At 39.3% G+C, this 14,734-nt stretch overlaps 1 protein-coding gene across 5 annotated transcripts in view; it reads right to left on the minus strand.

Moving 5' to 3' along the window:
* NAV2 (neuron navigator 2) overlaps nt 1-14,734 on the minus strand; it is a 401,751-nt gene that overhangs the window by 63,048 nt on the left and 323,969 nt on the right. The window contains exon 1 of one of the 5 annotated variants that reach the window (XM_031050247.2): nt 1,253-1,599. The exons of the other annotated variants lie outside the window; for them this stretch is intronic. Within the exon in view, the coding sequence (XP_030906107.2) occupies nt 1,253-1,350 (98 nt within the window). The 5' untranslated portion in view covers nt 1,351-1,599. Of the gene's footprint in view, nt 1-1,252; nt 1,600-14,734 lie in introns of those variants that run through there. 5 annotated transcript variants of the gene reach the window in all.

The following is a 14,734-nucleotide window of genomic DNA, read 5'->3' on the forward strand; positions in this document are numbered from 1 at the left end:
GTAAATCTGTTAAAAGTCTGCAGCCTGTAATCCCAGCAGAAAATGCAGATACACACACACATATATATGCATGAAGACCTGAAATAATTCCCAGTCACTATTGAAGTTATTCCATTCTCAAAATAGACTGTAAAGCTTCTACGTAAATTGATCAAGGCAAAACCCTGTGCACCAGCAAAGCAGATTTCACACATGAGAATGGCTCCTCTCTCACTCAGCAGTATGAGCTGCACTGAAGCACATGGGAGACAAAGATAATGCCTATGATTGCACACTCTTCTCCCATCAGAAAAAAAAAGGAGAAAACCACAAAATTTGTCTTTCTGAACGCATTAGAGCCTGCTGACAGATGTCTTAAAGCTTGGCAACAGGAGGTGTTAATTTGATCACAGAGCACAGCACTGCTTCTCAGGAAGCCAAATCACTGAAAACCAAACCTCGTTATCACAGCAGTGATTTACAGGACAGACATATTATAAAGTGCAATGTTTTATTCTCTGTAATATGGAGACGTGTGGAAGATGTCAGTTACTACCAACTCTGAAAGCCCTTTTTTTTTTTCCCTAGCAGAACTGCAACACCCTAAGTAGCACCAGTAATTCTTGGTTTCTGTCAGCCTTGAAAATTAGGCTTATTTGAAAGAAACCGTAAAAAGGAAAAAGATCTTCTAACTTTACTCAGACAAACTAAGAAGCGGACAGAAATTAGTACAAGAGTAAAAATTGTATATTATGTCCTAAAAATCAAGTGCACTCTGGGCTGTGATCTGGCCTTAAAGCGCCTCACACACGCCTTTGTTTCCCTGCAGAGTGTGCTCATTCCCACCGATGTTCCTCTTTTGCATAGAAAGCACTCACGGTGCTAAAAAACAACAAAGCCCCCCAGTTTTCTGAGGCTAAAAGCCTGGAATGCTAGCGGAAAGATAGGTGGTTAGAGTGCAACCTGTGCGACAGGCATAACTGTCCATAAACCTTGCAGAACCCCAAAGCTAAGCAAGAAAAAACGAACACAGCAATAGCTGCCCGTTCTTACGTGGGGCATTTCCTATTATGTTATTCAAATAGTTACGATCTACTAAAATACATACTGATTTAATGTAGCATACAACGGTTCAAATGGAACAGTGCACGGAGAAAACTTCACAGATTTACTCCATCCTCGAAAGTGTTCCCATCGCTGCCAGTATTTACAGAGCTAAAGCTGTAACAACACAATTCCATGCTTTTAAAAGTGCAGGAAAAGAATCTCTTACCTTGAAATATTCCCTGGCCAAAGCACTTCTCCACTTTGTTGTCCATGAAGAATTCCAGCAAAGGGGCTTAGATTTATTTTGCAGGTTGATACCTTCATTAGGCTACCATCCAATACCCCCCTAAATAAAACAGCTTGTAACTTGACTACGTAGGAAGAGACTTAGGGGGGAGGAAAAAAAACAACCTGGAGCAAGGCTGTTTTCCAGCACATCCAGCAGCTCTGAAAGACACTGCAAAGTAAAGCCTAGCTAGAAGGTGATCATCAGAAACTTCCCCTAGAAAGAAATCTGATCCCTCAACAAAATTAACCTCTGAAGTGCTGAAAAAGTGCGAGGTCAACACTTTCTGCTGGGAGTAGGTCATCTGTGAAAAGCTGTAACCTGATGGCAGTCCAGCAGGCAGACTGGGTGCCTCCAGAGCACATACCGTATCCTAGGAAGTAAAAGCTCGTGTCAGCAGCCCTGTACTTGAAGGTACTAAATGGCACTATTTGATCTCAGCTGAAGGACTGCAGGCTCTGAAAGTGTATTTCCTACTCTACTTTTAGAGATGGATTCAACAACATGGCTGCTGAACCAATGAGTTTTGTGAGAATGTAGGAGGAGACATAGCCCAAATGTTTTAACAGAAAGTATTTGGAATACTGCTAAAATATAACAGTATATTGGGGGGGGGGGGGGGGAATAGAAAAACATTTTCAGTGCAAATAGTACTGAAAATAGCAATTTACACACTGGTATCCCCAGTGCATAACCTTATGCAACTGAGGCAGGATATGTAAGATTTATCTGAGTATGGGCTAAACACACTAACCCTTACAGCTGTAAAGTAAGGGGATTTTTCCTTCCCCTTATTTCAATGGGATACTTATATATATTTGGTTGATTTATGGTGGTTAGCATTCAAAAATCTTATTTTAGCATAATATAAATACTTTCTGACAAGATTCTTCCCAGATCTCTGCTGTACACGAGATTTTCTTTTCATTCTAATAGGGGAAGTTACACCAGGTCTGTTTACTGCAGGGGGTAGTGCTCAGTCACTACAATGAGTCTAAGGCTAAATGCTGCACAAATGCAAGCTGTAAACACTAGAAAACCTGTAAGATGGTGAACCCTGCAAAGCTGGTCACTAAGAGCTTATGTACACTCATCACTTGTGGAGTCTCCAGTGTGCTAACAGGCACAGAGCAGGAAACGATCCACATACCCCCCCAGAAAAGAAATACTAGAAATACAAGAGGAATGCTAGTAGCTGAGACAATAGAATGTTGGATAGCCGTGACAAGTTTGGCATGGTAAGCAGCACTGGAGCTTGAAGAAGACTTGTGAGAGATCAGGAAGCCCTTGGGTGGATGAAGAACCAAGGGACTGGTTCACTGCGAGCAGAACAATCGGTGGGAATAATGCTACAAGCAGATGAGTCTGGGGACAAGGAGTCAGAACAGGGAAATCGAGGTTGGGGGCGAGGAGGTAAAATGAACTTGACGAACAGTTGCATGTCAGGGCACTGTACTGCAAAATGGAGAAAACATACTATGAAAAAATGCCTGAGCTCACGAAATTAAGAGCCTATTACTGTAATATGCACAAGGAAAAAGGATTAAATTCAAGACAGAGCCTACAGTGTTCATAATATTTTGTTATTTAAATTGGGACCCACACAAAACACTGCCTCTTGCTGTAGTTTATACAGTTACCAGCATTGACCCATACACTGCCTTACAGCCAAGTGGGAATATGTAAATCCATTCCCATTATTACACTAAGGAAGAAACTACATTTCCAATCCAGCCAGAGTAGATTTCCGTTGTCCAGGTTACCAGTGAGGGATCCCAGCACAAAAAGGAGATGGGCAGCCTTTCAGATGGAGGAAGTAGAGAAGACAGTACCATGCTGTTGTCTAAGCCTCACCTCAAGAAAAATATCAGTCATCCCAAAACCAAAGAGAAGAGAAGGAGAGTAGTTAGAAGTCAACAACACCCATGTATTTACAAACTCTGTGCAACTTGGGTGCCCTTAATAATATCTTAAATAAAACCACATATTTTAGCACAGCACTCCATTTTTGGTTGAAAGAGTTAAAGTGCAAGTAGTCAAAGGCTATAAAATAAAGACTGTGGAGATGTTCTGCTGCCAGGACCTTCAAATAAATGAGCCACAGTCTGAGCTTGCCTTTCTGAGCCTGAGTCTATATTTTAGTGGCAACGGTGTTACTATAGCAACACAGAGGACTGGTAATTTAGATGCTGGTGAATGTGACAACTTGCAATTTAGAACAATAATACTAATAAAAGCGGCTTGGGAAAAGCAGCGTTCAACACAAATGTTTGTGTTTAAATAAAAAAAAAAAAACCCCACCCTGTTCATTTAATTCTTCTCCCTTTTTTCATGATTATTTATATTAGGTTAGTCTGATGGTGAGTAAGACAGAAACATGACTCTTCTGCTTTTTGGTATGTCTGCACCCCAGAGTGCAGTCAACCCAGCCGCTTCACGATGCGCATGTATGTAAATGCAAATCTGCCGATGCCATTATCTTTGTTGAAGATCAGACAAGAATCATGTAGCTCTTTAAAAACAAAAGTAGGTATTATTCATAATAGAAGCAAGGGAAAGGACACTCCTGGACTTACATCTGCTTCTTTTCTTGCCTCTGCTGAGTGTAACTGGTGTCCTTTATTAAAAAATCCTGCAAAGCGCTCCTTATTTATTACTTTAATCACAGAACAGTTACTAGAGATAACTCTCAGATATTACATGTACTTAATCACAACTGGAATAGCAAATCTTTCTGCTCATCTCTAACATCCTTCCTGCCTTAATCAAAGTAGCTCCCATAGATGTGATGTTTCTTAATTATCTGCTCACAGAGTTGTATAGGAAATTGGTGACTGCCCTGTGACTAACAGTAAATGAGAACAGCCTGAAATACTCTATTCCATTAATAATCAAATCTGAAATGGTAACCTAGGAAAACAGAAAAAAGAATCAGAACTTCCCATTTGTTGAATTGCCAGCTCCAAATAAAACCAAACCCACAAGATTAAGGTACAGTGTTACTCTCTCTACACCAATCTAGAGCCCCATTGTCCTTCACTTTCCTGGCAGCCCTTCCACTGCAAAGGATTGTGCAACATAATACCCAGAACATTAAATACAGAGGGATATTTCCAGATGAATTTTATATGTAACAACAATCACAGTTTTATGGGTCAGGAAGTTCAGAAGATTAGTGTGTTATGGCTGCAGTTTATAAAAGTGTTTGTGTTAGAGGTTTCGCATAGCAATCGGGTGAGATATGCTGTGAACAACTATACATTAAGTTCTTTTATGGTAGTTAAAATTGGGGAGAAGTAAAGAGACCCCAGGTATTCATTTACCTAAAGAACAGCTGCTTAGAAAAGACTGCAAAGTGCCCTAATACTCAGTGTAATAAAATCATTGCACCTCCGATTGCTTGTTCTCTCTCCCCACACTCGTGTGCTATTCCCATTAACCTTAGCAGGAATTGTGTTCATGGTCTGAACTGAGCTCAAACTGTGTGCCACAAAAAAAGACATATCAAAGAAATGTGTGGCTTGATTCTTATTTGAAAAGGTCCCAAACCATAATTACAGGTTTGCACTCTAGGTTAAAGCAGCACAAATCTTACTGGCTTTCAAACTCTCCCTTAAAAAACACCGATATGCTTGAAAACTGAGGGTTTATGGCAATATGTTAATTTGCTTTGTATTTTTTTCTCATTAGCTCAGAGCTATCAGTTAGGAGCTTATAAAATGTCTGCATTTGATGACTGTTGTAATTGTGAAACTAATGCAAACAGGGTAGACTGTTGTGCAAAGACATGTTGTTCCAAAGACACTGCACTTCAGAGTCCTCGGAAGCTGTTTTGTAATGTGCAGTGGGAAGCATCTGCCACATTTCACCCTGGAAGAGACTCCATTACAACTGATGTCCTAAAATAATCTCAACTGTAGTTTTCTAAGCCTTTTTTCCCCTTTCTTTCCTCCTCAAGAACACTAAGGTTATTTAAATGAAAAAAAAAACAACAAAACAAAACATTTCTAAAGCCAAAACACATTCTGAGCAGACTCAAAACATGCTTCTGAACACACTTAACTTGAGCTTATAAAACACAAGGATACCTTTTTAAAGTACTTTCACTGATTAAATCTGTGCATCAGAAAAGGAGGCACATAGCAACACTGCTGCACCATTAACACTATTACACATTAAACTATGGGGCTGAAATTCTATGTATTAACCTAAACAAACTATTTTGTGCTAAAATAAATTAAAACAAACCCAAACCCAACAATTTGCTCTACTCTCGTGTACTTGTCAGACTGTCAGTCCTGGGAATGTATTTCTAGTTAAAACCAGCAGAATATAGGGAGCAACAGAAACCCATCACAAGAGATATGACAGAAAATAGACCCCAGCTGCTATAACCCTGTGAACTTGTGGGTTTTCAGTGTGCTTGCAAAGGGAGCTTGGGAGCAGAAGTGGGTCTGGAAAAATTAATATCAATTTTCTAATTCCCCTTATTCTGCTGAATGAAAGATGCACAATATTTGCAGACTGGTAATGGATATATGCTATGAAATACTCTTCTTCACTTTCTTAAACCTTAAGTGTAGGAGTCCTCTCTCCCCTTAGAGCCTTCCCGGAGAGCGGACAAGTATTTTATGCTGGTGCTATCTGGATTTATTTTCAGAAGTGAACACATGAAGTGCAGAACACGTTAGGATTGTGTTAAAATTACTCATATAGGTAGTATCATACAAAACAAAGTAAAAAAACAATCATCAGTGTGCAAACTACTGCATGGGTATGTATGCAATAAATATGAGCCAACCAGTTGTAGATTTTGGGAAAGAGAGTGAGATTTTTCTGGTCCCAAGGCAAGTCCCTTGCCACCTAACAGCAAAACTTCACTTGACTTGAAAAGTGGGGATTCCAGCCCTGAAAAAACTGTACATACTCAGAAAAGCCAAATATGGGATAAGGTTAATGATTTGGAAAAAGATTAGTCATTATTGCATTGATAATGGGTCAGGAAAATAGTACGAGATAAGACTGAGCATCTAACTCCCAGGAACTCCTTTTCACTGACCGACCACTGTGGTTAAAGAAAGCCACAGCTTCCTCTGAAAAGGTGACATTCATGTCTGTGGAGAAGAAAGACTGCTTATGTATGTGTAATGTATGATAAAAAATGGTTTTATACCATTTTATATTTACTTCAAAGACTGTTTATAAACCACTAGTAGCCTCCATGGAGCACTTGTGTTGACACAAGTGTGAGGCATACTTTTCACTATGGCCACTTCAAAAGAATAAGGATGTCAGAGTGAATAAACACAAATGGCTACTTTCTAGTGGCAGTGAAGAAACAAAAAAAGGCATGCAACTGGAGATAATCCAATAAAAACAGCGGATCCTGAGCAGTGATGCAGCTTGCACACTATTATCAGATAGGAATTCAGAATGAACACTGAATCCAGGGGTTATACTCGGATGATCCAAACATTTGTTTCTAAATTTAAGCACATTACCACGTCTCATGCTCCTGGAATAAGAAATGCTACAAATGTATATTCAGATATAGTAAATACTCAAACAAAACTTTAAGAGGACAAACAGCTGTTTAGAAAGAACAGTCTATAGGAAATGGGGAAAAAAATTGGTCTTAAAATGCAAGCAGTTTAATCTAGTGAAACACAAGTATGAACTATCATTCCCATTGTTTTAAATGCAGTTTTCCTTGTGACTTTCTCCAAACCATGAAAATCAGTCCTCTTTCCAAAGAACATAACATTGCCAATCACAGATTTTTACACATATGCCACTGGCCAAAGGGAAAAATACAATTCTTCTGATCTAAACTGCTGTATAGAATAACAATTTAGTTCTCCACTGTTACAAGACTTTCTTGTTTTCTGCCACCACTAAGATTTTCACCTTGATCCTCAACATACAAAGTAATAAAAACAGTACAGCTGGTACAATTGCTTTCTTCTCAGGACTCTGAAATGAACGGGATGAATATATATGACTGATGTCCACATATGATTTATAGTTTTTTAAGCTTTTTAACATGATGCCTTTGTCAACAAGCAATATATCAGAGAAGCATCAGCTCTGAAAGAAGCTATGCAAATACATAATCTGGGAGCAAAGTTCTTTATGGCCAATGAGGTAGAGAACAAGTCAGAAAGAGAGAAAATTTTAAAGATATGCCAAGCATAATATCTGCACTTTGATACTTCTGGTTATATAAGCAGCTCTCCAAGTAGCTGTACTATGGTTTTGAAAAGTCCTCTGAAGCTTCATTTACAGTCCCCTCCCACCTCCATGGCCCAAAATACTAAATCCTTACTGCTGAATCAATAGCAGTCATTAACCATCTCATGGCATCCACTGTAAAAGCACTGCTGTATATATCTTAAATCAACTATATATATCTTAAACCCAGTTCAGCTGTAATCAATAGTTTGCCACTCATAATTGCTTTGGCCTCCCCCTAATTAGATGCATCTCTGCATTTACTTTTGTTTATTGCTGTCATGGCTGTTAAAAAGCTAACACATCCAATTAGATAAGTATAATCATTTATGTTAATTCAAGTAGAAATATTAAATCAAGAAAGCATCATTATAGCTTAATCTTCAGTTTGCAAGTCCTCTGTATTACAGAGTCTATAAACTTTCAAACCACATAAACGAATCAACTGAGTAATGAGCAGCGAGCAGAGATGCAAGCTCTCAACTTCAACAAATACTGATTTATCTTTGAGAGTCCATCTGTACTTTTCTAATAAAACAAAGGGATATACCTTACCTGTACAAAACAAAGACATTCTAAAGGTTATATCTGAGCCAAAGGACAGAAATAGAATGATAGACTGGTTTGAGTTGGAAGGGACCTTAAAGCTCATCCAGTTCCAACCCCTTGCCACAGGCAGGCACACCTTCCATTAGACCAGGTTGCTCCAAGCTCCATCCAACATGCCTTTTTCAGATTACCTAGCAAAATCTTCCCACTCTTTTAAACATCCTTTCCCATGTTAGATGCTTTTTTCTTATTCTTACTTTGTCTGTCAAATAGACTAACTTATCACTTCCAAATCACAGGAGACTATTAATGCAATACAGAGTTTCACATTCCTCCTTTCTACCATTGCTACCTACGTCTGGTTAAGTTTTTTTAAAATGTATAATCTTCCTAACACAAAAGGTAACTGAATTAAACCAGTTACCTAAAAGAGAGCAGATCTAACTAGTGCATACTTCTGTATAAATCTTTCCTGGCCCTGCATTTTATGGTTTTGTGAATAATGCCAGCAGCTATAGTAACTATTATGGACTAATATTTTTGCTTATTCTGGGATAGAAATTCTTAATTAAACAGTAAGAAACCCCCAAGCTCCTCAGCTAAAACACTGAATTTAAACTAGTATGTCAAAACATCAACTGATGAGAAACATGTCCTCCATGAAATCCTTATCTCAAACACCTGTGGCAAGCAACTTGCCCACATGAAGTTTTGACCTTCACTAAGCCCTAAGAAAATTGTAGCTATAGATCACTTGAGAAGACTTAAATGGTCCTCCAGATTAGAGTATTGCAGCATACATTTCAGGTAGTTATCATACCTTATGTTAGCTTAATCTTATTATAGGAGCTTCACTGGAGGAAACTTCAGCTGGTAGACCAGCTAGCATCAAAAGGTCAACATTTCAATTGCAATGTCACTAAACTAGAAACTTACTTTCCATTGCTCAAAAATTACTCACCTTGAGAGAATTCCTGTGCAAACACAGAGAGCCTAAGGGTGAAATATTCTGCTTTTCTTTCACCAGAAGGACAAGATGGCAGTTGACATGTTCAGACTCTACAGTGTTCCAACTGGGTTTGCCATTTTTTGCCTGTGCTCCTGAACAATGATGACCTGAGTATCGGTTGCACTCCACAACCTTATAAGTCTTTTCCAACCTGAATGACTCTCTGAATCTATGACTCTGTTAGCTTAATGCTACCTAAATCTCCATCTTGCACACATATTCAGCAGAAGCTACCTCAGGATAATGGTAGTGACCATGAGCCTATTGGTGAGGGACATATGGTTCATCCCCATGGCAGGTTACTCAGAGCAGAGATTGCAGTAAGTACGTGAGTAGGCAAAATGCAGTTCATAGTTTCCATACAAGGGATGAAGGTCAGTGTAGGTCCAGACAGGTAGATTACTGCAGTCACAGGGCAGAGTATGGGGCTTGGGAAACAGAGGACCTGCAGAAGGAACAGCAAAGTTTAACAGGTGCACAACTGGGCTGGTATAACACCACTTCCTTCAGATGCCAGCTGAGTGCTCAGATGGGGCACAGTTCTGCCTATGCTGAGTGAACAGCACCTCTTCAAAATTATTAAACTCACTCATATTTCTCTTGAAGAGCAAATCCTTTTAATTGCTATAGAGGCTATGATAACTGAAACACACCGAGTGAGCTGCAGTGGGATGTGAGAACACCAACGGCAATAACAACTGGATATTGATGTGGCAGCAAACCATTGCATTTAATAGTTGTTTTCTTTTGAAACTAAACTACTAATTCCAAACATCTGTGCCTTATAGGGCCCAGATTATCTGACACTGAATGTCATTATCTGATACCTGAAAAATTAATCTGGTAATGACTTGCAAATTTTATACGTTGAGTTTCCTAACAGATAAATATTTCTATTATATACCCTGTGAACTATGTTAAATATTTAGTCTGGAATGCCAGATAATAATTATCAGATCTTTTCCCAAGATACTATGGGTTTGTGTTTGGGGGTGTTTTTTTAAATTTCATTGTAGGTGATAAGCTGAAAGCATAGCTCAGTGGTGTCAAAATACTATCAAGAAAAAAAAATTAATACAGCTGTAAATACAGAAGGCACAGCTACATGATGTTGTGAAACATGGGTCAGAGATTGCTGAACTGGTGCTACATTAGCTTTACAGATGCACATCTGAAGATAATAAAGTGGGTCTGGATGCAATGCAGATTCAGCACGACACAACGTCAGCTGTCACATCATTACATTTTATAGGGCATCATGCATTTCTACTGCCAGGCAGTCTCAGCTACTTGTTTTATTTAACCTAGCAGGTCAGGAGGACAAGTGGGAAGTTTCAGTTAGACATAGTGAAATGAGAAATGCTAAGCATCTAGAAGATGTATGGGAAAGGAGGGAAGAAAGAATAAGTGGAGGTGCCCTTCAGGCTCAGCTTACAAGTCCTAAAGGTCAGAAATACTATGGTCGCAAGATAAAAAGCAACAAGATACATCCAACAGGGGAGATTTAGATAGAAGAAGTTCTTTACTGTGAGGGTGGTGAGACACTGGCACAGGCTGCCCAGTGTCTCACCCATCCTTCCCCAGTGTTCAAGGCCACGCTGGATGGGGCTTGGAGCAACCTGGTCTAGTGGAAGGTGTCCCTGCCCATAGCAGGGAATTGGAACTGGATGAGCTTTAAGGTTCCTTTCTAACCAACCATTCTGTGATTCTATAAACATGGCTCTGATTCATGTGTTCGAAACTACCTACTCTGTTCCACCATTCTGCAGAGCCAGATCTCACTTTGTCCTCCCCCAGGTGGCATAAAGTCAGTTAACTTTGTGTTCTGGTAGAAAGGCACAGTAATATTCACAAGTAATTAACCACCAAGGGGTTTATTATTACAATGCATCATCACATTACTATGCATTCATGTCCCCTTTTATTTTATTGCCATTATAATCAGGTGTAAGGAAAGATGCTGCTTGTATCCAGGTCTCTGGTCAGGGAGGTTATCTTCAGGGCTTATCTAGCTTGGTATTTATTTGCACTTGAAAACTTTGCAATATTCATTAATGTGATGCATTGATTTACAAATGAAAAATGCTAAGGACAAAACCTAAGATGTGTGTTATTGGCTATGTGCACTGTGTAATTAACACAGGTATTATCTGTATGCAAATCATGTGATTGAAAATAGTGACTATTAGCATAACAAGTATGTATTATTTCTTGAGAAGCAACTCAAGCAGGCATCCTGCTGGGGTCTAACGTCCTTCCTTTAAATAACACCATCTTTTCTTTTTTCATTTACACATTCTTCATTCCTCCTGATGATTAACAGCACAGAAAACAGGGAGACTCCCTTTTGTGCCTCTGTTTAAAGAGGTAAATCTTGTGTGTTTAATTGCCCTCAAGCATCTGATCCAGTTCAAAGCTCAGTGGAACCTCTCCTTTGGTGCTACATTCCCCTCCCACACCCATCATCACTGAACCACAGGCTGTTTAAATGATCCTTTAATATATGCAACTTCACCTACATTATCTCTAATTCTTAACTGATAAGTTAAAAGCAGGCAACTTTTTTGGTAGATTGAGGGTTTTTTTTAAAAAAGAAAAAAATGGAAATAAAGTGGAAGAAAACAAAAGCTCAACTATGCAAACTCATAAACTTTTTAAATGTCATGCCACCCTTCTCAGATTAATTTAACCTTTTAAACATTCCAGCATGAAACGTAACAGGAAAACATAATTTTTACCTTTTTCTTGTTTCAGGAGATCTGAGTAAAGCTGTTTTGCTGGATCAGTTCTGCTAGGAATGTTTGTGGAGAGTTCTGCATCACTGATGCTGGCACTGATTCCTTGCTCCACTCCCTACCCTGCACAAGTCCTGAGGTCTCAGGGTCTCTGCTGGACTCTTGAACCTTTCCTATCATTTCTGTAAAAGCAAAAGCTTCCAGAACTGTTCCTTGCCCAGTAATTCCTTCCCTGGCCCCAGGCCTGCTGGGTTTTACGCCTCCTGTTTGTTCTAAGGCCACATCCTCTGCTTCAGAGATGGCTGTGATACAATAATGAAATAATTAACAGGGGTAATGACTGCAATTATTTATCATTTGCCAAAATTGAGCTGTTTGGTCTGAAGTTTTCCAGGCTTTGTGTCATCCTAAGAAATTACTTTGGTCTCAAGTTAAAAACAGCACAACAATTCCTGAGTATCATTAGGATAATATAATGATCTTACTAAGTTAGATTGATCTTTCCCTGAGAAAACTTGTCTTGCAATACTGATTTCTTACTTTGTTCTGAAGGGCACTGGAGAACAGGGACAATAAATCAAGAAGGGAAGATGAGACTGCACATGGAGAATAAGTGAGAAAAAAAGAAAAGGGAAAACAAATTTAGATGTAAGCTGTTAAGTTGAAGGCTGGGACCTCCTGCACAAAAGACACAGAACTGGGACAAGAGGCCTCCAGTGGGCATGAAAAATAGGTGTGGGGCAAATTGGAAGAGGAATAACAGAAATGGTCTGTAAATACACATTTTGATTTAGAATCGTAGAATGGTTTGGGTTGGAAGAGACCTTAAAGCTCATCCAGTTCCAACCCCCTGCCATGGGCAGGGACACTTTGCACTAGACCAGGTTGCTCCAAGCCCTGTCCAACCTGGCCTTGAACACTGCCAGGGATGGGGCAGCCACAACTTCTCTGGGCAACCTGTGCCAGTGCCTCAGCACCCTCACAGAGAAGAATCCTTATACCTTATACTTGACTGCAGGAGGCAGATCTGCTGCAGAGGTGGATCACTGCTGTCCCATGAGGATGGCTGGTACTTGGGGAACAGCAGATGGACTGTGTACAACCTCAGTCTTCTGCTAATGCCATTTTTCATCTGAAAAACTTACATATAGACCCAAACTCTTCCCTAGAACTCCTTCTCTCTTTGAGACTCTGAGGATGTATGTAGGCCTACCTTTTAACCAAACACAACAAAAGGTGACACAAAAGCAACTTAGAAGCAGTAACTGGAATCCAGTTTGAAATTTGTTTTATTAAAAGGATGCCTTAAGGCACTCCCTCCTTTACTTTGGCAAGCTTTAGATACAACTCTCAAACTGCTAGTTCTGCTACTGCTACAGCAATGTTACAGAGATGTTTTGGAATTTTTTATGAAATAGCATTAAATGTCCTGTTGGTTTATACAAAAATGTAACTTTCCATGACACAGACGACTCCCTTGGACCCTTTGTTGATTCTCAAATCATCCAGGGGGAAAGTGTGGGAGTTCAAGAACTTCAACCTTAATTCTTTCCATCCCACTCCTGTGACTCCACAATAGCCAAGAGTCCAATAACACCTTTCAGTATCTTGTGTTGATATTATTTCCAGCAAATAATTTGGCAGGAGAGAGAAATATTCATAAAGAAACAACCCAAACAGAGGAGGCCAAAACTGAGATCCCTGCTCCAGTCAGGTAGAGGAGAGACCTCAGCTCGACTTTTTAGATTAGAACATTAATTGCTGCATCACTACTCTGTAAGGAAGAAACAAGAACAAAAGCCCCCAAACCTTTATTTTCTGTTTTATCCCAGTGCAGTGAAATTAAAACAATTTTATACCAGTGTCTCATCATCTCTCTGCTCTATTTCAGCATTGGCAGCATGTGGCCATCTTGTTAAGGCTGAACTGTGAAATGGTGTCTCACTTTGCTATCAGAGGCTTAACATAAACTAGTACTGATAAAGACAGCTCTATTTCAGTGAATTCCTGTAGAATTAAGGAGTGGTCATTGGATATGTTTGCTTAGAACCTTAATGAAGTGAACTGCACAAGTAATGATTGGATGAAAGGATAAAATTCACTAGATGTGTTTTGTAGCCCCGCTACTAGTTAGATTAATGCAAGCATTCATATTTTGCATTGTAAAAGGCACCCCTAACAAACTATGAGCAAAGTCCTTGCCTTCTGTATTAATAATGAAATAAAAGATTAGTCTGAAAAGCCCCTCTTTGCTCATTCACACTACTTTCCCTCTAATACCTGATTGTGCGTTGGTTCATATAGATTCTAAGACACAGAGAGTAGACTAGTTTCCAAGTCAGTAAGTACCAGAGAGGTTTTCCTTATAATCACTCCATGTTTTCCTTGTTTCCCCTGAATCCATTCTACTTAAGTTATAGCTACAATTCTCATCTATTCCTGAAAATGTCTTATTCTTGTCCCATGATCTCACCCAGGCTTGCTTAGCCAACTCCTAAGTTACCTCTGGCTCTCATTTTTTGCCTTCTAAAAAAAACCCCTTGTTCATAAATGATTCAGTAACATATCCATTGCCATAATAAACTTAACCCCATCACCATGTACTGCAAACTCCTTCATTTCAATGCTGTGAAAATCTGAAAGTGAAATAAAAGACTGATGTCATTAAGTAAGAAGAGAACATACCCAAATCAGGGAGTGAGTGTGTGATTCAAACACGTTTCATGGATGAAGTTGAGTTTCAGTAATGCATTAAGGAAAAAAGCACACGCAACAGAAGCCCACCATTGAAAACACAATGCATTGCTTAGAAAGAGGTAAGTGGCTGCAAGAAAAAACCATTTGACAGCATAGAGGGAAGGATGTAGGAAAGGTAAAACAACTGGGACATCTATGACA

The sequence above is a fragment of the Melopsittacus undulatus genome, chromosome 8 (assembly GCF_012275295.1).
Source record: "Melopsittacus undulatus isolate bMelUnd1 chromosome 8, bMelUnd1.mat.Z, whole genome shotgun sequence".
NCBI classification, from domain to species: Eukaryota; Metazoa; Chordata; class Aves; order Psittaciformes; family Psittaculidae; genus Melopsittacus; species Melopsittacus undulatus.